At 40.0% G+C, this 27293-nt stretch overlaps 1 protein-coding gene across 11 annotated transcripts in view; it reads right to left on the reverse strand.

Annotated features, from left to right (window-relative positions):
- Window positions 1-1692: 1692 nt before the first annotated feature.
- HACE1 (HECT domain and ankyrin repeat containing E3 ubiquitin protein ligase 1) overlaps window positions 1693-27293 on the reverse strand; it is a 66965-nt gene continuing 41364 nt past the window's right edge. For 4 of the 11 annotated variants that reach the window (XM_053255641.1, XM_053251509.1, XM_053253096.1 and 1 more), the window contains 6 exons: window positions 19060-19191; window positions 18106-18204; window positions 17835-17905; window positions 12343-12417; window positions 6871-6984; window positions 1693-2823 (listed from right to left, as the gene is read on the reverse strand). In XM_053255641.1, coding sequence (XP_053111616.1) covers window positions 2721-2823; window positions 6871-6984; window positions 12343-12417; window positions 17835-17905; window positions 18106-18204; window positions 19060-19191 — 594 coding nt within the window. In that variant the 3' untranslated portion in view covers window positions 1693-2720. The remainder of the gene's footprint in view (window positions 2824-6870; window positions 6985-12342; window positions 12418-17834; window positions 17906-18105; window positions 18205-19059; window positions 19192-27293) is intronic. The other 7 variants (XM_053257197.1, XM_053253923.1, XM_053254813.1 and 4 more) reach the window with 4 other exon arrangements.

A 27293-nucleotide genomic window follows, 5' to 3' on the forward strand; every position in this document is an offset into this window, starting at 1 on the left:
ATTTCTCATCATTGCGCTAGTGGTTCTTTGAGAGTTTTATATTTGTTTTTAAGCATGTGAAGTTTGATATCCTTAGCTTGGACTACAATAGAACAGAAGGTGGGGAAAGTAAATATTCAATATAAATAGTTTAGTCATTATAAGAAAGACATTTACTCCACTATAGGCAACAAAGCCTTCTCAGTCTAACATACAAAGAAATGTATTCCACTAAACTTATTCTTTTGTTGCATTCAAAGAGATAGGTGTTCCTACGTATAAGTGGGGAGAAATATTATTTTATTTGTTTGCTATGACTAGCTTTGGTCAATGCATTTTCCACAAAACGAAAAGCAAGTATTCTTAATTATCTTTAGTTGGCTTTGCATCTTACAGAACTCTCATCTGCTATCATTCAGGACAGATGACCATGGCTCATGCATACTGCCCCTTTCCCTGGATCTGCATAATGCACAAATGGGAAAGCAGATTACATTACAGGTTTAAAATAATAATAATTAAGAAGTACCTTCCAACACAGATTTGAGTACCTCCTCCAGCCCTCCACCATTCCAAATGGCAAGAATGCAAGAACAATCTTGCTAGATGGTTCCAAAGTTCAGCATTTTCTTTTCAGTGGCCAGTCAAATGTCTCTGGTAAACTTGTATGTATAATATGGTATCACAGTACTTTGTCAATCCCTTTACTAATAGTTCCAAACATGGGACTTTGCCTTTTTCACTCCCACTGGACACCGAGTTGACATTTTCATAATCTACAACATCCCAAGATCCATTTTATGGAAAATCAGAGTCATCATCTGTGTGCATCAGTGTCTGCCAGGGTACAACAGGGTCAGGTCCCAAGATCTGTCGGGCAGTTAGCCTAGTACAGCCAAAGAAACATAGTGTAGGCCAGGGAGGCAAAGTCAAGCTCAAGAAGGCGGTAGTACAGTGGAAAGTAAGAGTAGCATAGGCAAGGTCTTCTCTAATGAAACAGGCTGCAAGTCTGGGGCATTATAAGGCCTAGCAGGCGAGGATTAATCTTTGACAGATTAGTCAATGGACACAGAGCTCAGTCTACAAGGCTTTATGGTTAAAACAGTGCAGTGCTGGTAGAGAAGGGAAGGTGCTGGAGCCTAGATGTTGGGAGACCCAGTTTGATACATACATACACATACCCCTTACAGCATCATACTGCTTAAAGGAAAACAAAAGTTTTTCAAGATATATGTGGACAAGTTATCTTAGATTCAAGTAATTTATTGCGAAGAAAATAGCGCTGAAACCAATAAAATATGTACCATGGTAAATGGGTTTTCAGGTCAAGGGCAAGGAAAAGTGTCCCATCCAACAGCAGTTAGATCTTGGGCTAAATATAAGGTTCTCTTTCCCCTGCTCTACCACTTAAAACACCTATCTACTTACTTAAATAAGCAAATGTTTACCATTTCCAATTACAGCTGGCAGTGTAGTGGCTAAAAGACTCCGCTGCAAATCAGGATTTCCCCTGTTCAAATCTCGACTCTGCCATGAACTCATGAGATGGCCTTAGGCAACCCACTCTCACTTAGTCTCAGCTTCTCAGGGGTAATATGGGGTTGATACTTTACCAAGACAATGTATGTGAAGCACTTTGCACACTCAACAAGCACTATAGAAATGCTAAGTATTATTATTCAGTGCTACACAAAGACTGACAAACACAAATGATAAGGTACAATAAAAATATTAAACTTTAATGCATACCTTTCACACAGCTCAGGCATGAGAAAAGGCATACCCTCAAATAAAAGGATCGTCCCTTTAAAATATATACAAACTCTGAAAGGCTATGAAGTCACATATACTTCAACAGTGAATAGGGTATACATTTAAAAATGTATAATTTTTTTTAATGAAGTGTTGACTTCTTTACTGACAATGGAATAGACTTTTTACATTTTTTAGATATTAAAATACTATAAAGCTAAAAAAACCTTTTTGTATGTTTCAATAAGGTAAGCACAAAAAAATACATCACATTTGGTATTTTGCATACTAATTCTGAACTCTGTACAATGCTTGGGGAAATAAATAAATGGCACTTTTTGCATGCAAGAAGACACACAACAACAATGGCTGCAATCTTGCACCAGTTCCTAGTATGCAAGATTCTCTTCATTTCAGTGATGATGCTCAATGTAGTGAATCTCAAACTGCTGTTTTACGGTGGCCACAGACAAGGCTACATAAAAGATGCACAGCTCATACAAATCAACTGAGCAAATTAGCGACTCAGTGGCTATATCAAAAGTTTTGCTAGACATGCTTAAGAAATCCTGAGTCAACTTGGGTTACAGTGTTTCAGATTGCAACCCCTGTGAATAATGATTTGGCTTGGAGTGGAAAGGCAAACACAAACTTGCAGACCAGTTAAAATAACACCTAGTCATACTGAAAAGAAAGAAAGCTCTGATCAGAGTGATCAAAGAGGAATGTATGCCATGTTTAATACAGAACTATTTAAAAACTGAAGATACAGCATACTTTGGATTTATAACATGAAACAGTTTCTCAGACCCAGGGTGATACACAGGATTGGGCATGAGAAAGGGTACTTGCAACTCGTCAAAGTTAATCCTGCTTGTGGACAGCACCATCAGGGCTCTTCTTCTTCCCACCCTGTTCCTACTGAGGTTAGCAAAATTATTTCGGCCACTTTGAATTTCACATCAGTAATCAGGCGTTTTTCGACTCCATTATGCCATTGTATAACCATAGCTTCCACAGTGTAATGCCACAAGAAGCCTGTCCTTAAGGATTTCTTTTCTTGGGTATTCAGGCAACTTCAGCATGTTGATACTGAAACAAGAAAATAAGCATCCTCATTAAATGCACAAAATATCTGAGTACAAACAAGTTTTATGCAAATCTATTCATTTATTAATTTATCAATCAATCACATTTCCACCTAGTATGTGAATCTTTTGGCAGTGTACACATTAAACACAAATGTAAACACAGTATAAAAATAGTTAAAATTCATAAAACAAAAACAATCTCACAAGATTAAAACACATTAAAGAGTTTTAAATTTTTCAACTAGAAGCCTGAGAAAACAGGTGTGTCTTGAGGGTCTTTCTAAAAGCAAACAGAGAAGGAGATGCTCTTATTTCAACAGGGAACATATTCCAAAGCCCAAGGGACAGCCACAAAAAAGGCCCGGTCCTGAGTCACGACCAGACGAACTGGCAGCAATCGTAACTGAAACTCTCCAGATGATCTTAATAAGTGACAGGGTTCACAACAAAGAAGGCACTCTCTTAAGTACCTTGGACCCCAAATAACCAGCACTTTGTATTTTGTTTGGAAACATATCAGCAGCCAGTGCAATTCTTTCAAAATCGGTGTTATATGGTCCCTTCAGGTTATCCCAGAGACTAGTCTGGGTGCCACATTCTATACCAATTGTAGTTACCAAACCAAATACAAAGGCAGCCCCACATAAAATACATTACAATTGTCAAGCCTAGAGGTTGCCAGCATATGCACCAGTTTTAAAGTCATTTACCTCCAGAAATGGACATAGCTGCTGTATCAGCCAAAGCTGATAAAAAGAGCTCTTGGCCACTGCCTCAAACTGAGAAACCAGAGAGAGTTTGGGATCCAGGAGCACTCCCAAGCTACGATCTTTCAGGAAGAATATAACTCCATCCAGAATAAGCCTATCAAAACCAGTGTTCCCTCTAACAGGGATTCCCAAATGTTGTTGACTACAACTTCCATAATCCCCAATCAATGGCTATTGCAGCTGGGAATGCCGGAAGTTTTAACCAACAACATCTGGGAATCCCTGTTAGAGGGAACACTGATTTAAGCCAACTCTTGGGTCTTGACTCGCCCCTCCCCACCCCTACAGTCAGTACTTCCGTCTTATTTGGATTCAACTTCAGATTATCCCTCATGCAGCCCATTACCGCCTCCAGGCAAGCATTTAGGGAGATTGTGCTATTTCCTGATGAAACTGATAAGGAGAAATAGATCTGGGTGTCATCAGCACATTGATAACACCCTGCACCAAATCTCCTGATGATCTCTCCAAGCAGTTTCATGTAGATGTTAAAAAGCACTGGAGACAATATGGAACCTCCATATCTTAACTCTCGCTTTGCAGAGCAATAGTCTTCATCTGGAATCTACCAGAGGTAGGAACGGAACCACTGTAAAACAGTGTCACCCAGTCCCACCTCACGCAAGCAATCCAGAAGGATACCACAGCCAATGGTATCGAAATCTGCTGAGAAATCCAAAAAGATCAGCAGAGTCACACTCCTTCTGTTGATAGCCAGTTGCAGATCATCCATCAGGCCGACCAAGGCAGTTTCAATTCACTCGAAAGCCAGTTTGATGTAGGTCTAAATCATCTGTGATGTGGGTCTAAATCATCCAAAACTGGGTTTGATGTGGGTCTAAATCATCCAAAACTGTCTGGAGCTGAGAGGCAACCACCGGCTCAATCATCTTGCCCAACCACGGAAAATTAGAAACGTATCTGAGGTTAGCTAACTCTGAAGGAATCTAATGCAGGTTTATTCAAGTAAGGTCTAATAACAGCTTCCTTAAAACAAGGAGGCATCCTGCCCTCCCTCAGAGAAACATTTACAATGAAATAAGCCAAGGTGGGCAAGGGTCAAGAGAGCAGGCTGTAGGAGAGCAGTTTGTCCATATCCTCAGGAGTCACAAACTGAAAGTGATACAATCCAATCCAATCCTATAAGAGGAGTTGCTGGCCACCTCTACAATAGACTCTGCAGTAACTGTTGAATCCAGCTGTGCCTGAATACGAGATATAATCTGCAAAAAAGTCATTGACGTCACAGCGAGTGACAGATGGTTCCAAGTTCAAATTCAAAGGAAAGGGGGCATAAACCCTCAAGACCCTAGAGAACTTTTCTGGACGTGAATTTGCTGAAGCAATGAGGCCAGAAAAGACCTGCTTCTTTGCCACTGCACTGCCAGAGCATAGATCTTCAAATGTGATCTGTGTGGTAACCTGTCAGACTCCAGCTGAGACTTCCTCCACTTGTGCTCTAGTGTACCTCGCCGCTTCAGCTCCCATAGTTCTTCTGAATACTATGGGGCTGACTTTGAAGCACGTTGGAGAGAGTGCTTGAGTGCTATTGTGTCTAATGCTCTAGTGAGTTCATTATTCCATATCTGCAACAGAGCTTCAACAGAATCTCTAGCAGAGCCACCTCCAAACCCTTCCAGGGTTTCTTGGAATCCTACTGGAGACAATAACCTTCTCAGGCAGACCAACTTAATGGGTCCTTCACCCCTGAAGAGGTGGGTTGTGGCTGCAAATCCTACCTTAAGCAGACGGTGATCCATCCATGACAATGGTGAGATGACAGGAATACCAGCCTTATCAGAGCAAAAGACCAAATTGAGCATGTGACCAGCATCATGCATCAGTTATGCTGGTCACAGCATCACAAAAAATTAATGTGACATACTCTCAAATCTGCATTCAGATTTAAAACCTGTGGAGATGAAATGTACCTGGAGAAAATGCATTCGAATTGCATTCCCCTAAGCAGCGAGGTGTAATTTGCAGATTACACTAAACTATTTAGGGTAATGAAATCCAAAACAGATTGTGAGGAGCTCTAAAAAGATCTCTCCAAACTGGGTGAATGAGCAACAAAATGACAGATGCGGTTCAATGTTAGCAAGTGTAAAGTGATGCATAATGGGGCAAAAAACTCTCAACTTCACCAAATATACACCAAAGCGGTCTGAGCTGTTGGTGACTGACCAGGAGAAGGATCTTGGGGTTGTGGTGGATAGATCATTGCAAGTATCAACTCAGAGTGCGGCAGCTGTGAAAAAGGCCAATTCCAAGCTTGGGATCATCAGGAAGGGGGTTGAAAAAGGCTAATATCATAATGCTTTTATACAAATCTATGGTGTGGCCACACCTGGAGCACTGAATACAGTTGGTCACCGTATCAAAAAAGGACATTGTAGAAGTGGAGTAAGTGTACAAAGGGCCTATAGCACTTTCCTTATGAGGCAAGGCTACAAGAGGCTTGGGCTTTGTAGTTTAGAAAATGACTAAGGAGACACAGAGATCTATAAAATCATGCATGATGTAGAGAGAATGGATCTAAAGAAACATTTCTCCCTAGTTCTGACCACCAGAACTATGGGTCAGGATTGCCAGGAAATTTAGTATTGACAGAAGGAAGGACTTTTTCACATAGCAGAAATTAATTAATCTATGGAATTTTCTGTCACGGGATGTGGTGACGGTGGCCTTTAAGCGAAGCTTTGACAAATTCATGGAAGAAGATTAGGCTACTAATCTTGACAGCTATAGGCTACCTCCAGCCTCAAGGCAGGATGCTTCTAAATACCAGATGCAGGGGAACAACAGCAGGAGAGAGGGCATACCTTCATCTCTTGCCTGTGAGTTTCCCAGAGGCATCTGGTGGGCCACTGTGTCCACTGGACTAAATAGGCCTTGGGCCTGATCCAGCAGGGCTGTTCTTATGTTTGTATTTTTAGTATTTTGGTGTTCCCCGTATACATTTATTTTAGCTTAAAGATAACTTAGCATCAAGTGTCCCTTAGTGATATTGTACTGCTGCCCACTAAAATATAGTATACTACAATAGTTAGAATTTTTATCTCGGAATTGTGGAGCAACTAACTAAAATATCTATAGCTTATGACTAAAATAACCAGTGCTGCATTGGCCAGTGGTTACCAATCAATAGCATTTCTCTAATGAGGCTATGTAAGAATTTATTCCTGGTCTTGGAGAATTCTTGCTCCCTCTCAAAAAAAAAAAAAAAAAGAGAGAGAGATGTTCTTAATGCATTTAAAAGAAGCTATTTAACTTACCATGTGCTTGATGTGGGTAGAAGATTTGGTATATATGGCACAGCAGCAATTGTGAAATTTTGCAATCCACTACCACCCATTATATGTGCAAAGCCACCATGGGGTACCCTGGAACTGAGAATGTTCACAGTTAAGTTTTGTTTTTTGTTTTTTGACAGGCACATAGTTACAAGAACAGACTATCAGTCTTGTAGCTACATATTATTAACAGATATCTACCATTAACATTAACCAATGTTCCACATTAACAGCTTCTGCTGGCTGCCCTCTTTGCCTTCAAATGTGGTGTAATGGTTAGAGTGCTGGACTAGGACCGGGGAGACCTGAGTTCAAATCCCCATTCAGCCATGATACTAGCTGGGTGACTCTGGGCCAGTCACTTCTCTCTCAGCCTAACCTACTTCACAGGGTTGTTGTGAGGAGAAACTTAAGTATGTAGTACACCGCTCTGGGCTCCATGGAGGAAGAGCAGAATATAAATGTTTTAAAATAAACATTAACTCTATACAAGCAATTTCTCAGCATCAGAGCTTGTGCTGTTGCTTATGCTTTGTAGAATAATTTATGATGAATACCAAACTCAGATAGATTTTGTTCTGTTCATCCTTTTATGAAGAGATGTTGTTTATATGCTAGCCCTGACCTGGAGACCTTAGTTTAACATCTAAACCAGCCATAAACACAGTGAAGGGTTTGGAAAGTCTCTCTCACACTCAATTCCCTACGCTGAATATACTGCCCTACCACCTGACTGAGTTCACAGAAAAGCATAGCATGCTTTAATCATTATCACAAAGAATTGTTTTAGATTGTACAAGATTAAATAGCACAGGCCTGAATACCAAATAACTGAATGGAAGGACAAAAATTTAATTAATTAATTAATCTATCTATCTATCTATCTATCTATCTATCTATCTATGTGCTGTTTCATCAACTGCTGCATGCTAACGGAAGGCTTCTTGTACTACAAAATCACAGTGAGGAGGTAATTGTGTTCCAGCATGAGAAACATGGTGAATAAGGAAGATACAAGCTGTAGCATATGAACTCTAGTAGGCTATACAAATTATCTGTATAAAATATTCTGCAAACAGAAGATCTTCTCTGGGTTTAGCATCATTTTTTTCATGCACTTTTCTGCAATGTCAAAAATAGCCCTTCAGCGAATGGAAAAGGTTTTCCTTCAGCATAAGCACACCTCTGGCTCCAAGCCAGGAGATTATTCATGGGAAGACTATTAAACAATCTATCTACACTGTAGGGGCAGGGAGAAAAAGAAAGGAATATAGAGCCTCTTCCCACCATTTAACTGGACCAAGACCATGGCTGCTGAATGTAATCTGCATGCAGAAACAATGCCTGGATCATAGCAACAAGGCAGGATGATGAGCAGAGCAGAGTTGAAAATGGCAACCCTATGTGCAGTTTTCCCTCTCATCATGTTGTCTGTCTGGCAGAGCAAGGCAGGAGCAACTACTGGAGGCAAGAGGAGCTCAGTAAGGGAGCTGTTGTATCAGTGAAGGTCAGTTTCTGATGAAGTTTATATTTATTATTTTAATTTATTTATTTAAAATATTTCTATACCACCCAAAACTTGTGTCTCTGGGCAATTTACAATTACAGTAATTTAAAGCATTGTATGAGGCCCAAGATCCTGCTTCTTCCTGGAGCTTCTTTTCATTCCTCACAAGCAAGTCAACCAGAAAATAGGCTACCAGGTAGCCTGCCCTGGCCCCACATCAGCTGCACTCCTGGGGTTCGAGAGGGAAGTGTCCCCAAAATGGAACAGAGATCCCACTGGAAATGGGGTGCTGGATCAATGTGGCCAAGTTCTCCTGATGGGCTTCAATAGGAGGAGTGACGGCTGGCTATTCAGAGTGAGTTGCGGGGTTCAGAGGTCTGGCTATTCAGAGTCTGGTTAGCACTTGCATTTCCTCCTCTTCCAAGAGGGCCTTCTTGCAGATCCAGGCAGATCTGGACAAACACGTAGTTACAGCAATATAGGATGAGACATTCTCTTTCCACTGAAAGTCAACAATGTCAAAAAGAGTAAAGAAAAAACAATGTGATGAGGTCATCTGACATCTTTTTATGAATACTGTATTCTGGGAGTACGGGGAGAAGTAATGATGCAGGATGGCTATTTTCAGTGACAAGCTTATGTTCATCATCACATCTAGGTTCCACCTCAAACAATTCCTTATGCATTATAAAAATGCTATTTCACAGTTTAAGTTGTAGAAAGGCAGACTTCCACTGTGGAGTAGCCCAGGTTTAGTTTTATGGGGGGGCGGGTAATTTCTCATTTGAGCTTCCAGTAAGATTATTGAAATAACTAGAACACACAGCTCTGTGCTGCAATCAAGAAATGCAAATGACACATTAAGATACTACAGAGGTGACAGAGTAAAATCATATCCAATATAAATGCTTTATAAGCAACATTAATCAGACTGTAAAAATTCCACATTTCAAATCATGGGCTTTCAACTGCTAAAAATTAACACATATTTCTACAGCCGTGGCATGGGGGGGGAAAAAAAAGGCTTAAAATCTGTTTTCAGTTTTGCTTTGTGAAATACACTCCTTGCAAAAGTAGTAAGTTGCATCTTCAATATTTTTTCTCACAAGAAATAATTTTTCACAAGGCAGCCAGGCTGGTCTCTGGGTCATCTAGGAGAAATCATATTACTCCTGTTATACTGACTGCTGATATGTTTCCAGGCAAAATACAAGGTGTTAGTTATAACCTATAAAGCCCTAAACAGCTTGGGCCCTGGGTATTTAAGAGAACGTCTTCTCCGTTCCCACCGCCCACTGAGATCATCAGGAGAGGTCCGTCTGCATTTGCCACCGGCTCGTCTGGTGGCTACTCAGGAACGGGCCTTCTCCGTTGCTGCCCCGAGGCTTTGGAACACACTTCCTGCTGAAATAAGAGCCTCCCCATCTCTGACAATTTTTTAAAAAAGTCTTTAAATATGCATCTGTTCACCCAGGCTTTTAACTGATACTGTTTTTAGTGTTTTTAGTGTTGTTTTAGAATATTGTTTTAAAATTTTTTAATTGTTTTAAATTTCTTGTTTTTGTTTTTAACTAATGTTTTAATGTTGTTTTTATCTTGTAAACGGTCCAGAGATGTAGATTTGGGGAGGTATAAAAATATATAAAATAAATAAATTAAAATAAAATAAATAAGTATTCAGAAATGTTTCAGCCTTTCATTGCAAAGTAAGTCAACCTTTAATAAAAATGTTACTGTACAGTAGCTGTCTTTTGATCCTCTGTTTAAAAGGCTTGTTTTCTATAAGAAGATCAACCATTTCATGTTAAGAGTTCTTAAAGAACACTCTGGTAAAGGCCAGAGTGGCTTGAATATATATTAAAATTTAACAGAAAAGTTTAAAAGGTATGTTATTTTAACAATTTTATGCTACTTATCCAAATGCTCAAAGATACCAACACATGATTAAAAGAAGTACTTTCCATATAGCAAAACACAGAAATACAGAATATAAGCTCATATATCAGTTAACATGGTTTTGGTTCCAAAACTTCGTATTTGGTCACGTCTATTTGGCATCAGCCACCTAATGGCGCAGTGGGGAAGTAACTTGCCTAGGGAGTAAGAGGTTGCCTGTTTGAATCCCCACTGGTATATTTCCCAGACTATGGGAAATACCTATATCAGGCAGCAGCAATATAGGAAAATGCTGAAAGGCATCATCTCAAACTGCGCAGGAGATGGCAATGGTAAACCCTTGGGGATTCAACAATTGGCTGCTTCTATCTAGCAGGGAGATTGTTGGGGATGGCCTAGTTAATATCATAAATGCATCGCTGAGGGAGGGTAGGGTGCCCCCTTGTTTGAAGGAAGCATTGGTTAGACCACTCCTAAAGAAGCCTTCTCTGGATCCCTTAGCGATGGACAGTTATAGGCCAAGTTACAACTCCCTTGGTTGGGCAAGGTGATTGAGAGAGTGGTGGCCGACCAGCTCCAGGCAGTCTTGGAGGAAACTGATTATCTAGACCCATTTCAAACTGGCTTTAGAGGTGGTTATGGGGTTGAGACAGCCTTGGTCAGCCTGATGGATGACCTTTACCGGGGAATCAACAGAGGGAGTGTGACTCTGCTTGTTCTTCTGGATCTCTCGGCAGCGTTCAATACCATCAACCATGGTATCCTTCTGGATCGCCTGGGGAAGTTTGGGATAGGGGGCACTGCTTTCTGACTTCCAGAAAACAAATGGCTCCATTGTGAATCTCTTCTGAAAATAGTCAAATAATCTATTCATCTTTCCTGCAACATTCTGGGGGTTTTTTAGTACTCTTTTTACAACTTTTGCCATGTAATGTTCTAATTGCCTATCTAGCTAATTTCCTGCTTGTAGCATTTGATTTATTATTATTACTACTACTACTTTTGATATCTATAGGAGTGTAGACTTGAATCCCTTGACTTTCATGACATTTGGCAAAATACAGTTTGCCAAAATTTGTAGCATTTACAAGTGGACCCTGTTTCCAAATGAAAAACATTAACAGATTATACTTCTTTGTTCCTTTCCTAATTCATACTAAAAGTTTTATATGAGCCTCTGTTACAATAGCTATGAGAGGTAGTAACTGTTCCAATTCACCACAGAAAAATATTCATTCTAACTTTTTAAAATAGTGGCATTTTCAGACACTCATCTTGAAAACTGATAGCAAAAAATAAATTCAGACAGCAGCTTTATCTAAATTATGTGGAAGGAGGGAACTAAGAAGGAACTAAAGAAATCAGGCTTATTTTGTCTCCCAAAAGCATAACCCAATCAAATTTTTCCACTCTAACACTAGAATAGTTCCCCTCCAGTTCTAGAAACTCTGTTGACTTCTGCCAAACTTCTTTTGCATTTCTTGTCAGTTGCAAACACTCTACAAACAAAATCCCTTGTTCCTGTGTTTCCAACTGGTTAAAGAGATGTTTAAACAGCCTAGATTTGTGAAAACAAATATTGTTCCACTATACTTTAACAAGTCCCTGTCCTATGCACTAGAAACTGTGCATGGGTAGCCTTGCAAATGTTATTCCAGAAGCCCATCCTTCTTATCCTGGTCAAACATGCACACTTCAATTTGTCTGGTGTTTAGAACATGGGTTATAAGAAGCAGAAGGCCAAGATAGTGAAAATATACCAATAAAGTACAGGATCCGCCTACTAAAATAAATTAAGCCTGATATCTTAGCACCATACTCAATCAATAATAGAAAATATGCACACACTTTCATTACACATAACACAACAAAAAATTAAAAAGAAGAAAAGCACAAAATATGCTTAGAAGACTTCTGTGAAATAACACGTCTCATAGGTGATGTTTGTTTTACTAGATCAATAAAATTAATTTTATGGTCTCTGGCTGAAAAAAGCAATATTTGATTTTTCATTCAAGTGGCACTAAATATTTACTGATGCTTAAACTTACGATGCAAATCCTGCACACAGAGAGCCAAGCAGCAAATACCAAATCGGAACACAATTCCTCTTAGACACACGGCTTCTAGGGAGCAATTTGACTGTGTTACAGAAAGGCAAGTTTCCCAAACATCAAGCAAGATGTTTTATATGCACAAGACAATGAATATGAAGGATTTACAAGTAGGACTGAACCCCCAGTAGGAAAGTCTAACCTCTCCATAGACAACTCTGAATCAGGTAGTTTATAGTATGGAAGTTTAGAATGTACATTAGATTTTCTCTCTCTGATTAGAGACACTATAGGCCACTGTGTATATATAATCACAATTACAAAATATAACATTTAGTAATGACCTCGCAGATGGTTCACTAAATTCTAATCAGAAGTTTATCTGAACCAGAAAATAAGACAATCCCATTGCTGATCTCTTGGTCCTAAAGCAATCTAGGATTTGTAAAGGACAGATAACAACAGCAACTAGATTTGACAGTAGTTTTTATGGATCATTACAACAGACTGCTGACTACTGCCTGGATAGTTATTTTATTCTCAGGGCCAGATTAGATATGACTTTAAACATGTCATTTTCTCCCCTCCACCCTGGAAATAGCAGGAGAAGAACCCTGACCTGGACTGTGGCTGGGGGGGGGGGGAGGATAGGGGGGGAAATTAACACTTTCCTGTTCTGCCTTATTCCCAACAAAAATTCCCTTCACATCCCCACAACCTCAAGATATTTGCTCAGGGTGTAACGTACCACTGGCACCATGGGAAGCTGATGAGGGGACAATTTTTGTTGGGACTACAGCTGCTATTTTAAAAAGCAAGAAAAATGGATGACAAGCAACGTGTTTAGCCCACAGACAAGAGTTAAGGGCAAGCCCCCTCCCACTATTGCTCCCTTGCAACTGGTATTTAAAGACATATTGCCTCTGAGATTGGAGGGTGCCTCCCACACCCTTTTTTTTCTGGGGACGACACTCAATTTTCCAAAGGAAATCCTTTCTAAAGGAAAAGTTAATAATTACTGTGGAAATTCACATGTCCTACTAGTACTGATGAGTGTTTTGAGTAAGCATATTTACAAAATCCATGTACATGATTCTACCAGGCTGCCCTTATGGTGGCAGTCTGTTTTTAAAGAACTGCGTGTGTCAAAAAATAGATCCAAAATGAAATATCTGGATAATTTTGGCATATTTAGATCAAATATACAGTAATTTGAAAATATGAAAGCATTTTTAAAATATAATGTATCACAAAAGTATTATGGATTAAAATCTGTGTTCCCAAACTGTTAATTATTTCTCAAATTTAAGTTAAAGGCTGTCAGTTGGGAAAAACAGCAAAATATAATAGAAAGATTTTGCTCGGGGTGGGGGGTGGGGTTAATAGGGCTTTTCCAAATTTGATCAAATGCCTAATTTAGAAGCAATCTCTTTTTAAAAAAAACACAGACCATGTAAATGTTTCAGAATTATATGCTTAATTCTATCATAGAAGGGATAACCACACTTCTGTAATAATTGTTCATTAGTGCAAAACACTCAGCAATTCAACCTACAGAATGAAAAATCTAGAAGTTTAACAAGAAGTCCTGAAACAGCTTAGATTATGTATTTTATTTTGAACTGCTAATAAAATAATTAACCCAACAAAATGGAACACCAAGAAAACCCAGTTTTCTCAGTTAATGAACAGTTTGACCATATTTTTACAATGAGTCTGCCACAAATTTCACAAGTTTCTAATGCCCTATCTTGCTACTGCAGTGGAATGGGATTAATTCATTTTACAAGTCATGTTATCAACCAAATCAATGGTTGTACCGCAAGACAGACTCTAAAGCACATTTCTTCAATTGCTACAATACCGGAACTGATGTTCTATAACATTAGAACCATAACTTGACCTTAAGTGATACAAGATTTGCTAGAAATAAAAAACTGGAAAAGCAGTTGTTGTATATGTGATACATAAGTATACATATGATACAGACATTGATGACTAACCATATCTATCCACTTGACCAAGGACTAACTAGCCATAAGTTTGCACTATAATAAGGAGATCATTTCAGAACCTTACTCTCACCATGAGATGTTGATTGCATTAACAATGTGGAGGAGAGGAGAGTTGTTCTTGTGGTAGCAAGCATGACTTGTCCCCATAGCTAAGCAAGGTCTGCCCTGGTTGCATATGAATGGGATACTTGATATGTGAGCACTGCAAGATATTCCCCTCAGGGGATGAAGCCACTCTGGGAAGAGCAGAAGGTTCCAAGTTCCCTCCTTGGCTTCTCCAAGATAGGGCTGAGAGAGATTCCTGCCTGCAACCTTGGAGAAGCCGCTGCCAGTCTGTGAAGACAATACTGAGCTAGATAGACCAATGGTCTGACTCAGTATATGGCAGCTTCCTATGTTCTTATGTAATGTAACATAGCGTTGTATGTTACAACCTCCAAAAATAAGTAGTAATAATTTGCATTCAACTAGGGATTTGCACGAAGCAGATTTTGAGTTTTGTGTCAAACTTGAGTGTTTTGACCATAGGGAACAATGGGGTAACCGTAAAAACCCCATTGTTCCCCATAGGTAGCCTCCTAGGGACACTAAAGTGTTGAGAAATTATAGGCTTGTTTCCAACCTCCCATGGCTGGGCAAGGTAATTGAGAGGGTGGTGGCCTCTCAGCTTATCTCTGAGTACCATTTCAAACTGGTTTTCGGGTGGGCTACAGGGTGGAGACTGCCTTGGTAGGCGTGATGGATGATCTCAAATTGGGAATTGACAGAGGAAGTGTGACTCTGTTGGTCCTTTTGGATCTCTCAGCGGCTTTCAATACCATCGACCATAGTATCCTTATGGAACGTCTGAGAGTGTTGTGGGTGGGAGGCACTGTTTTTACAGTGGTTCTGATCCTATTTCTGAGACAGATTCCAGATGGTGTTAATTAGAGACTGTTGCTCTTCGAGATCTGAGCTTAAGTATGGTGTCCCTCAAGGCTCTGTACTTTCTCCATTGCTTTTTAACATCTACATGAAACTGCTGGGAAAGATCATTGGGGGATTTGGAGCTGGGTGTTACCAGTATGCTGATGACACCCAGATCTACTTCTACATGTCAACTTCTTCAGGAGTTGGCATATCCTCTCTAAATGCCTGCCTGAAAGCGGTAATGGGCTGGATGAGCGAGAATAAACTCAAGCTGAATCCAGTTAAGACGTAGGTACTTATTGTGCGGAGTCAGAACTCCAGAGACGATCTTGATCTACCTGTTCTAGATGGGGTCACACTTCCCCAAAAGGAACAGGTTCGCAATCTCGGAGTACTTTTGGATCCACACCTCACCTTGATTTCTCAGGTTGAGGCGGTGGCCAGAGGGGCTTTCTATCAGCTTCGGCTAATACGCTAGCTAAGCCCATTTCTCACGATCAATGACCTCAAAACAGTGCTACATTTGTTGGTAACCTCCAGACTTGACTTTTGTAATGCGCTCTACGTGGGGCTGCCTTTGTGCGTAGTCTGGAAACTCCCGTTGGTTCAGAATGCAGGAGCCAGGCTGGTCTCCGGGTCATCTCAGAGAGACCACATAACTCCTCTGTTGATGGGCCTCACTGGCTGCCAATAGGTTTCCGGGCAAAATACAAAGTACTAGTTGTAATTTACAAAGCCCGAAACGGCTTAGGCCATGGGTATTTAAGAGAGTGTCTTCTTCACTATGACCCACACTGCCCATTGAGGTCATCTGAGGAGGTCCGTCTCCAGTTACCACCAACTCGTCTGGTGGCTACACAGAGACGGGCCTTCTCGGTCGCTGCCCTGAGATTGTGGAATGCGCTCCCTGCTGAGATACGATCCTCTCCATCTCTGGCAATTTTTAAAAAACACCTGAAACCCCATCTTTTCACCCAAGCTTTCCCAGCTTTTAAAAATTGTCTGTTTTTAATTTTATGGCTGTTTTTATTGTTGCATTGTTTTAACTTTTATGTGTGTTTTAATTGTTTTTGTGTTAACTGCCCAGAGACAAAAGTTTGGGCAGTACAGAAGAAAAATAAAAATAAAAATAAAAAATAAAAATAAAAATAAAAAGGGTTATGTGGTAGGGCATGATGGGTCGTACCTACCACCCAACCCACAAAATAAATGGGCAAGTGGGCAAGATTAAACTATTTCTTAACCTTTCCCCAAAACCTCCATAAGATCCTATGTGGGTTTTGGGAAAGGTTAAAAATCACCAGCTTGCCCATTCTTTTGTGGGTTGGGTGGTAGGTGGCACCCATCACACAACTCCCTTTGGTGTCCTTAGGAGCTACCCATGGGGAACAATTGGGTGTTTCTCGAGTTCCCCCATTGTTTCCTATAGGTGGAACAAGCTCCACTCACAGTGTACACACACATTTTGCATTGCAATTTGCAATGCATTTTGCAATCCTGCTTTGAAAAACACTGCAGAAGCACACAATAAAAGGGAATCTGTACCTCCTAACACAGAACATGTTTCGAACATAGTCCAAAAATGACCAAAAAAGACCCAGAATCCACTGTCAGCCACAGTGCCAGTGCTGCAGTAACATCATTGGTAAAAATTGCTCTCTCACACACAATTAAGACTCCTTACTTCCTAGCATTAGAACAGCTGCCATAGCAGCACCCTTAGCAGCAGGCATAGCCATAAGCTCAACTAGAGCAATTTCAGCCACTTTTTGACTGAGTACACCTTGCAATTCAGATTGCAGAGCAGATGAGAGCAGTGAGTGAAGCACAGGTTAGTCTCAAGACCAGTCATGGAGCTCATCACAGGAATCACCAAGAAATCTCTCTCTCTCTCTCTCTCTCACACACACACACACACACACACACGCTGCCGCTGTCCATTTCTCAACACAACACTATCTCACAAACAAAACAAACCACAATTCAAGGCGGGCAGGCACCCAAGTTCTGCCTCTGTCAATTGAGATCCAGCAAAACCAGATCATTATAGCAGCAATAGCACTATAGCACACTAGCACACTATACTCAGTGCTGAGAAAAGGTAACTACAAAATCAAACCTTCCTGGATTCCTTCCTCCTCTCTTCTTGATGCATAATCTTCAAGAGAGGCAGACTATAAAGGCTCTCTCTGTCTCTCAGACCCTTTGAAAACATTTTGAAATATCCTCCTATTGTGTCCCCCCCCCCCCGCAGCCAATGGAGGCACAGTTGCCCATTACAACACTTTATCTTTAAGCAAGCCAACCAAGGAGATTGCAAACCAATCGGAAGCCAGTGCCAGAGCCAAATCAGCAAGGGAAAAACAGGCCTGCAAAGTGACGCTCAAAACATTTCAGTCAAAACGAGTTGTTTTGTTCCAAGCTTGAAACAGGCCCTTTATTTAAACTGAGTTTTGTTTCAAGCTCAGAACACTTGAAATGGTCCATTTTGAGTCAAAATGCTTCAGCATTGAAACATTTTGCACATCCCTACATTCAAATGATACCCACAAAAATCAAACTCACCTGCCAGTAACAAACTGCAACAGCAACACACGTTCTTCCTGAGTCAATTCTTGAACAATTTCCCAGAACCACTAGAAGAAAAATAAATTAGCTTGTATTTTCCTTCAACTTCATGTTTATACATTTGTAATTTAATTTCTGGAAATTAACTTCTGCATTTGAGAATTATGCCTCATTCCCATGATAAAACGTAACTGGGTCATGTTTTAAGCCAGCAGTAGCAAGTATCTGTAATACATAATTGTCTGTCTCCATCTTATAGATATTTTACCTGAATAACTGGGTCATCTCTTTCATAACCACTTGTGTATTCTGTATTTTTTATCCAGTCACTCACATCAATTTCTGGCATGCCTGAAAGCAGCAGTTCCTTCAAAAAGGGAAGACACCAAATCCAAGATTGTAGACAAAGGGCCATTATTCACAATTTTAATTCCAAACTAGTAACTAGTTAGTGTTAATCACATCAAATTAATGTTTCAGTCAGCTTCAATAGTAGTTCAAAGATTGTGACCACGATCCAAAACATTAGAAACTGAATCAAATTTGCACCTTCCTCCTGTTGGATACAGAAAATTCAGAGCCATCTGCATTCAACCTGCTTTGGGCCATTTTAGATGAAAAATTAAGTCACATAAAACCACTACCACCTGCAACAAAATCAACAGATGGGTAGTGGTGTGTGTATGTGTAATCAAATGGATGAATCAAATCTTCAGAAGTAGCCAGATATTATAAAATTAAAGCTACAAGTAATACATGACTATAATAGCTGTATAGTTACAGGTCTTACTGGATGCTCTGTCATACTGAACATGAACACAAATGAGGGAAGTCATGGCACTCAAAAGAGTGCTGCCTCCTGTATAGATCCCACTGCTTATTCAGATCATCTGAAGAGTCAGCCTAAAGAACCCCTGGCTCGGCTGGGGGCAACTCAGTTGGACCTTTTGGATAGCTACTCCTGAGCTTTGGAACGTGGTCCCCAGGGTTTGATTTCCATGTCTGTCTGCAGGAGAGCCTTGAAGACATATTTGTTTATTCAAGCATTTGGCTGTACTTAATTGTTTGTTTGTTTTAAAATTCTGTTTTAAAATGGTTACTTTTATTATTTTTAAATTTGATTTTACTGCAGCTGTGGTATATTTGTACACCACCTGGACAGAAAGCATCTAGGTCGTTCAGACATATAATGAAGAAATACAAAATAAATAATGCTACTTACCAGTTCATATTCATCAAATAGTTGTATCAGAGAAGGTGGAATGAACATATGAAAACCTTGCAGAAAAGCATTTATCTGAGGTTGAATGGCTCTCGTCATTCGAAGCTCAGTAACAAGTTGGACATACTCTGCCTGGGGGGGGAAGATAAATATCTAACTATTTTACATAAAACACAGCTTGACTGCAACTTCAGTACTTTATTCACTTATCTAATGCTAAAGTCTCGTCTAACTGGAAGTAGGAGAAAGGGAAGAGGGTTCCTTGAAAGAGTTTTCCAAAGATGGCCACAAAGTATTATGAGAGAAGCAAAGCCTTACCTAGCCCATCTCCCTGATGCACAGTGACTGGTTGATTTCTATGTTTAATGAGAGATTTATGCTTTATTCTATTTATGAGTGATTTATGTTTTATTCTTGGAGAGGAGAGCTGGTCTTGTGGTAGCAAGTAGGGATGTGCAAAAAATTTCGGGTACAGATCGATCTGTGCCCGAAATGAGCAATTTCGGGTGATTCGGGGCTGAACCGAATCACCCCCGATGTCCCCCAATATTTTTCGGGGCTGAGCTGAATCAACCGAATTTCGGGGCCGAAAAATTCGGGTGATTCGGCTCATGGCAGATTTTGGGGGATTTTTTGAAGTTTTAGTGACTTTGGGGCAGTTCGGGGGCATAGCATGGGAACTGGGCAAAAAGAGTGGGGTGGGGTGGTAGTGCCTAATGGGTGCAGACTACCACCCCAATTTCAGGGGGATTGGGCAAAGGGGTGATTTTGGGGGAATTTCTGAAGTTTTCGTGTCTTTGGGGCAGTTTGGGGGCAGAAAGTGTATCTGCCCCAAAAGGGTGGGGTGGGCTGGTAGATAGTGCCTAATGGGTGGAGGCTACCACCCGTCCCCAATTTCAGAGTGATTGGCCAGAGGGCTGGATTTTGTTGATTTTCTGAGGTTTTTCTTCATAAAGTGCTTTGTGGTAGATTGAGTCATTCATCATATTCATAGCAAATGCAAGTGTGAAAAAGTGAAAGTGGGGTCATGAGAGTTCTTTAATTGAAAAAAATCTAATTTGCTATCATTGAATGAGAATTCACACCACAGAAAATAAGGGAATAACATCCCTTCAGAAAAACTTCTGAGGTGTGAATTCTCATTCAATGATAGCAAATTAGATTTTTTTCAATTAAAGAACTCTCATGACCCCACTTTCACTTTTTTCACACTCTCACTTACTATGAATATTGAATGAATCAATCTACCACACTGCACAATATTCACCAAAAATCAGCCCTTTGCCCAATCCCCCTGAAATTGGGGTGGTAGCTTCCACGCATTGGGCACTACCACCCCACCCCAAAATTTTGCCCCTGGGCCCTTTTTTCCCCCCAAATCGATTCGGATTCGGATTCGGGTTAAATCCGAACCGAATCAAGGGTGATTCGGGTGGCCCATATTCGGGCACAAAACAGAACAGGGGTGATTCGGTTCAGGTCCCGAACCAAATCACCGAAAATCCGAATTTCACACCCCTAGTAGCAAGCATGACTTGTCCCCATAGCTAAGCAGGGTCTGCCCTGGCTGCATATGAATGGGAGATTTGATGTGTGAGCACTGCAAGATATTTCCCTCAGGGGATGAAGCCGCTCTGGGAAGAGCAGAAGGTTCCAAGTTCCCTCCCTGGCTTCTCCAAGATAGGGCTGAGAGAGATTCCTGCCTGCAACCTTGGAGAAGTTGCTGCCAGTCTATGAAGGCAATACTGAGCTAGATAGACCAAGGGTCTGACTCAGTATATGGCAGTTTCCTATGTTCCTATGAGTAATCACTTACTCTGCTACTGAAGAACAGCAGCCGACACCCAGCACTGCATTATGTGGGCAATGCTGATCCAATCACACCGCTGCTGCAGGCTCACAGTGAAATGCTAGCAATCTTGCACTTTTGGACTCTTGCACAAATACTTGCATAGCATACCCACACTCCAGGAGTGCTAGTTAGACTGGATACAGTCAAGCAATGTGTTTCCAATTTAACTAGCACTTCCGGATTGCAGGCACACTATTCAAAGTATTGTGCTTTTTGCATAAAAATGCAAGGCTGCAGCACGTCACTGTGAGCCTGCAGTTGCAGACGTGGATCAGTGCTGCCTGTGTCAAGCTTCGCTAGATGTCAGCCACTATAATAGTGAAATAATTATAGTACACCATGGCTATTCAAAATGCTGACATAAGGATCTTTTTAATTTAATACATAAATATATATATTTATATATTTATAAATATATAAATAGTGTATGCTATTCTTCACAGTCTTGCATGTGTGTTCTTCCTTATTTCACAGCCAAAAATAAATCTTGTAAGTTCAGTCTTCTTTTGAGGCATTCTGCTTGGGGAGCTGACATATCCAATGATTATTTATCAGCTTCCAGTGATGCATGATTGCTAATTATTATATAATATGCCTATAACAATAGCTTAAAATGAACTAAGTGTCCATCGCTTCAGAGTAACCATCTTTTGCATGTGCGCATAGGATTAGAGTGGACACTGGGGAAATTGGAACTGGAGCCTCTCTTGCTAGTCATTTACTTCCACATGCGCTATTTCCTATTTTCTTTTATGTTACATATGACGCTCTTCTTACATGAAGTTAGTGGCATAATTTCCATGTAGGTCAAAACCCAAAAGTCAGCTGAATTTATGTTCCAACAAGTTAATAAGAGCTAATCTGCCTACTTTCCTTTCACTATCCCTACAACTGGACTAAATTTGGTTCAAAATGAGGTCCACAAGTTAGACCTCCTGCGCCTCAAATGTTCACGTGTCCACCATCTTGGACTGGGGAGGATGACATTACTACAAACACCACCATTGAGGTGTCCCTGTGTGTCACTCACTCCAACTGTGCCAAATTTGGGTCAAATTGGTTAGACAGTCCACAAGTTAGTGCACTTCTGCCCAAATAGTACACACATCCACTATCTTGGATCAGGGTGAATGACATCATCTAACTACACCATTGGGGCATCCCTATGTGTCCCTACAGCTGTAGCAAATTTGATTCAAATCGGTTAGGCGGTTCACAGGTTAGCCCACTTGTGCCTTAAATGTTCATGTGTCTGCCATCTTGGATCGGGGTGCATGACATCATCACAAGCTACACTGTTGAGCAACAGTCACTGGAGCAGTGTTCTCTCTAATTTTTTAAATCTGTGTGAGGAATGAGTTTTGTTCTGGGCCACAGTATGTGTACTCTCCCCCTGATAAATAAATTAATTACCACATTAAAAAGGTGCCTCTTTGCCCAGTTAGCAGGGGTTACTAATACACATCCAACTTCCCCAGTTCAAATACGTCAACAGCATTATTCTGTACTAGCCTCTTCCCTGTATGTATCCATCCCTACCACAGCAAGGTAAATTACAAACAGTGCCATCTCCGCGGGAGTCATTATTTTAGGCTGCATAAAAATAAAAACATACCTGGCTTTGTCAGGCACACAGTATTTCGGATTTAAAAACAAAATTACTAACAGAGCATGGAAACGAAAGTATGGACATTTCCCTTCAACAGCCTACAGTTGGTGCAGGTTATTTTGCTTCCAAGAATAAAATGACGTGTGACTGGATCATCAATACAAGGCTAATGAAAATATTGCATAAGAGGTCTGTCAGTGTTCCCAGAGCTGATCTCCACTTTTTAAAAAAGTTAGAGCTGTCAGACGACCATACTCTGCAGCATTCCACCAGGATAATGTGTGATCACAGCAACTTTGTGATACAATTTCAAATATTGTTTCTTGAGTAGTATATTTTCCACACTGTACTCAAAATCTAAGCCATGTACAAAAAAACATGACAAATGGTATTATCACAACTGAAATACCTTGAGTTTACATTCCTTCATGAACAGAAAATACAAATATAAAACAAGATTTATTTTATGTCTGTGCCCATGCTCAAATGTATTGGGCCGTGTGGGATGCACACACAGCTACAGATTTAAGGTTCAATCACACTTTTTCTTCCAACATAAAAGCACACCAACAACTGGAAATACCCAGAGGCCCAAAAAGATATACTTCCACGATCAACAGGATGTTCAAGTTTGAAGACTTCTAAGCTGCTCAAAATGGGAATGTGTTTTATACTCTTAGAGCTTAGCAGGTGCTGAGTAAGGTATCCGAATGTGTGCAGCACATCATTTTTTTAAAAAGATTTGAAAATCTCTGAAGAGAAAGTAGAGGATGGGGTAAGAGACAGAAAAGATATAACTTAAGAGCTGTGTTCTGGCTTATGCTTTTAAAATAATTTATTCATTCTAGCCTGCCCAAAAGGAGTTCCAGAGGAAAATCACAAGGCAGGATAAAGATGGAGCTATGAGAGCTGGATTAAAAGGTAAGGAGGGCACATGCTTATCTTAATTCTGTGGCTTCACAGCATCCGACCCATACTGTATAAGATGCAAGTTCTTTAGAGAAAGTCATATAGACAGAGGTGAATATTCCCTTGTCTTGCTACTCCAGCATTACTAAATATGGTCTCTCCACTCCTCATGCTGCAGCTGCAGAATTCACTATGATTTAACCACTGTGAGCATAGCTACTGTGACAACAGCCACCATGTTGGAAAGGTAATCACTATGCTGGAAATTCAAATGAACATGGGATGTCTTTGCTAACATGCAATTATTTACTGATCTATCTATCTATCATATTTTATACTGCCTGATATGTACATCTCTAGGCAGTGTACAAAATTTAGAATAATATTTAAAAATCAGCACAGATTAAAATACACAAAACAATTAAAACAGCAGCATAAAACAGAAATAAAAACAGTAGCATGAAACAATTAAAACAAATTACAGTATTAAAATTTAATGAGTAGATCTATGTAACAGGTCTCTCACTACAACCACCAGGTCACCTCACACAAATCCAGTCAGTACCTAAGTCAATCTAGAATCCAACCCACCCATGCTCCTCCATAAGTGCTACACTTTACAGACAGGCTAAGCGCAAGAGTTGAATCTTCAAACTGGCAGCGAGATGAAAGTATGTAGAATATATTCAGGCAATTTCCAATTATCTTTCAACTCAGAATTAAACCTTTAGAACTGAAGGGCAAAATTGAACTCCAGTTGTTATGCGATGCACCACTTTCACATCTTCCTAACAAACATTCATATAAAAATTGGAAGACTTTTTCATATAATAATATAGAAGAACATATTCTTTCATAGGGCTACTGCAACACAATTCTGCATTGACCTGAACTTTTATCTTGATGCACAATATGTTACCAATTTAGTAGGCATTAGAAAAATCAAGATCAAGGCACAGAAAAAATGAAAACATTTGTTATGTACAAGACACACTTGTGTCTCAACAAAAATTCTTTATGGAACTACCAGAAATGAGGAACACACAAATTAAAGTGACACCAAGTGGCCATTATTTTCAAACAAGGTCTTTATATAGCTAATAGACCAAAATTGATATCCATCCATGTAAAAAGATCTGTAATATTCTCTCTTTAAAAACAGATACTTTGTGCAAGTTGACAATGAAAGAAACTCTGCAGCACCGTATTCCTACAATAGATCTAAGCGTCTTTTCAAAAAAGCTCCCTTATTTGACCCATCTGACTTCTTAGATCTCACTAACTGTCTAAAAGAGGAATTTCATATTTGCTAGATAGTCTGCCAGCTGGATTCATAATAGAGAAAAGATCACATCTTCTTTGTTTGTGTTACACGGATGTTATTGCTAGAAAGATAATTGGATTGCTACATCCAGTGGTGAAAGGACACAGGAATATTTATTTATTCGATGCATTTATTCAAATAGAAAAAGGTATGACAGTTCTGGTAAAGTATTTAATTCAGACTAATCACTAAGTTTAGAGTTCTAGGAGAACATCATGAGAGTTTTAAGAGGGATGCTAGAAACCATGTAATTGATATTCCTGATTAGCTGTATCATTCAACTGCATACAAGCTAAAGTAAAGGCCACATTTTTATGGAACACAGTTATGTATGATAATGTAATACGTGACCTAACGGCTCATTCACCGTGTCCACAAGCAATGTGCTAGCCACTTAAGCTACATCCACAGCCTATGCCTTTGCTTCAGTACTTGTGTGCTAACACAGAAGCTCCAAAACTGGACAGCTTTGAAATGCAGATACCTCTCAGCATGATCCCTTAGTAAGATTTGCCTGTGCTAATTATTTTTATATATCCTTAAGATTTATATCATGCCAAACTTGATTCTGCACACCCTCAGGGTGGCCAACAATACAGTAAAAATTATATAAAGCATATAAATAGAGAAATATCCAGTTACGTTCTTAAGCCATACTCTCATGGCTTCTTGCATGTACAAGCAGAGAAGAAGGGAATACAATATAAAGTGGGCCAGGTAAACAAAGTGCATTTATATTCAGCACATACCTACTCTCTTTCAGAACTGTTTAAACATACCATCAGCCTTAGATGTGGTATGAGCACAGTCACTCTGAAGAAAGTGGCACTACAGTCCAGTTCAAATGTTATCTGCCATGACTGTTGCTTTTCTGTGGTCATTTCCCACTCCAGTGGAGTGACTCCACACTGGGAGTGTCCACAACAGGAAACTACATTGCTCGAATGCACAACATGGTTCCTCTGCATACTTGGTTACTATAAGCACAACTACACAATGTGAATACCTAATAAGGCACAGAACCAGACCTCATTAAAAAAGGTAACCACACCAACAAAAGTTTGAATCAGGCCTTTTTTTAGTTATCACAATCATTATTGCCGACTATACATCTCTGTGTTTATGCAATGCAATTGACCAGCTAAGCATATATCTGGGGACTAAAAGACTGTTCATCTGGACAATATATATTGGCCCACGTGTTCCACGGTTTTAGGACGACAGAGCAGGAGTTGTGCCCTAGCAAGAGGCTAGTTTGGAGCTCAGCCAGAATGCTGTCGAGCAGTGGAATGTGCATGGAGAGTGAGGAGGCATTGATTTTCACTAATCTCTCTTGCTTCCAGTAGTGCTATTTGGCTGCCAAAAATACAGTATGTCCCTGAAGGCTGCATGTGGGCTATTGCTTGGCCATTATTGTGACTGTATTATGGAATTAACCTTCAAGAAAAAGAACCCAGTTTTCTTGTGTGAATAGCACATAAAGCATTAGCCAAAAAAACCCCTACACTTGTTTATTTTTGGATGAAGTTGGGCCAGCTTTAAAATTCACTTAACATTAGTGTGTTTCCTAAAGTATACATCATACCTTTAAAGAATCAGCATGGTGTAGTGGTTAGAGTGCTAGACTAGGACCGGGGAGACCGGAGTTCAAATCCCCATTCAGCCATGAGACTTGCTGGGTGACTCTGGGCCAGTCACTTCTCTCTCAGCCTAACCTACTTCACAGGGTTGTTGTTAGGAGAAACCTAAGTATGTCGTACACCACTCTGGGCTCCTTGGAGGAAGAGCGGGATATAAAATGTAAAAAAAAAAAAAAATCAATAAATAAAGTGTCGCTAACTCTTGTTTCATTCAACTATAGTAAATATAATGAGAGACATCAACCATTCCCCTTACTTGGGAGCAAGACTCCTTGTTCCAGAAGGAATCCTTGCTTCAGGCTAAGAAAAACTGTGGATGCCACCCAATTATGTTTACATACTTTTAATAAACGACAGAAATTAACAGATGAGTTTCAGTCTGTATGTTCTCTATATATTCTAAACCCTGTATATTCTAGATAACAAAAATTCATTTTATTCCAAATTACAGAAGCTGCTAACAAATGTTCACATTAAGCTCTTCTGCATATTTTTGGCTGGGCTGAAAGGTTTAATATAAGTTTAAGAAATGACTATGCAAGCCACAACATAGGCATGTTGTTAATTTTTTAAAGGGGCAATGCTCAGGTTTGCCCAGTGTTGCATTTTCTAACATGCAAGCTCTATTCCCCACTATGAGCACTGGTTGTGATTATGCAGCGGTGAGGGAGAGGGATTATGAATATGTTATAGGCTCTTTATTCTAGGAGCCCTAGCACTCAAACAAGAGGCCAATTAATCATCAGTGACCCCCCCCCCCCAAAAAAAAAGCTGACAACCATTGACAATGGCTACAGGCTCCTTTGGTCAGCTTGTTGCAAATATGAATCAACAATGCTTCACCACTGAGAGTGGGTGAAAGTAGGGTAAAAGTTAACTGGGTGAACGTTAAGACTTGAA

This window comes from Hemicordylus capensis, chromosome 1 (assembly GCF_027244095.1).
Source record: "Hemicordylus capensis ecotype Gifberg chromosome 1, rHemCap1.1.pri, whole genome shotgun sequence".
In the NCBI taxonomy this organism is placed as follows: domain Eukaryota; kingdom Metazoa; phylum Chordata; class Lepidosauria; order Squamata; family Cordylidae; genus Hemicordylus; species Hemicordylus capensis.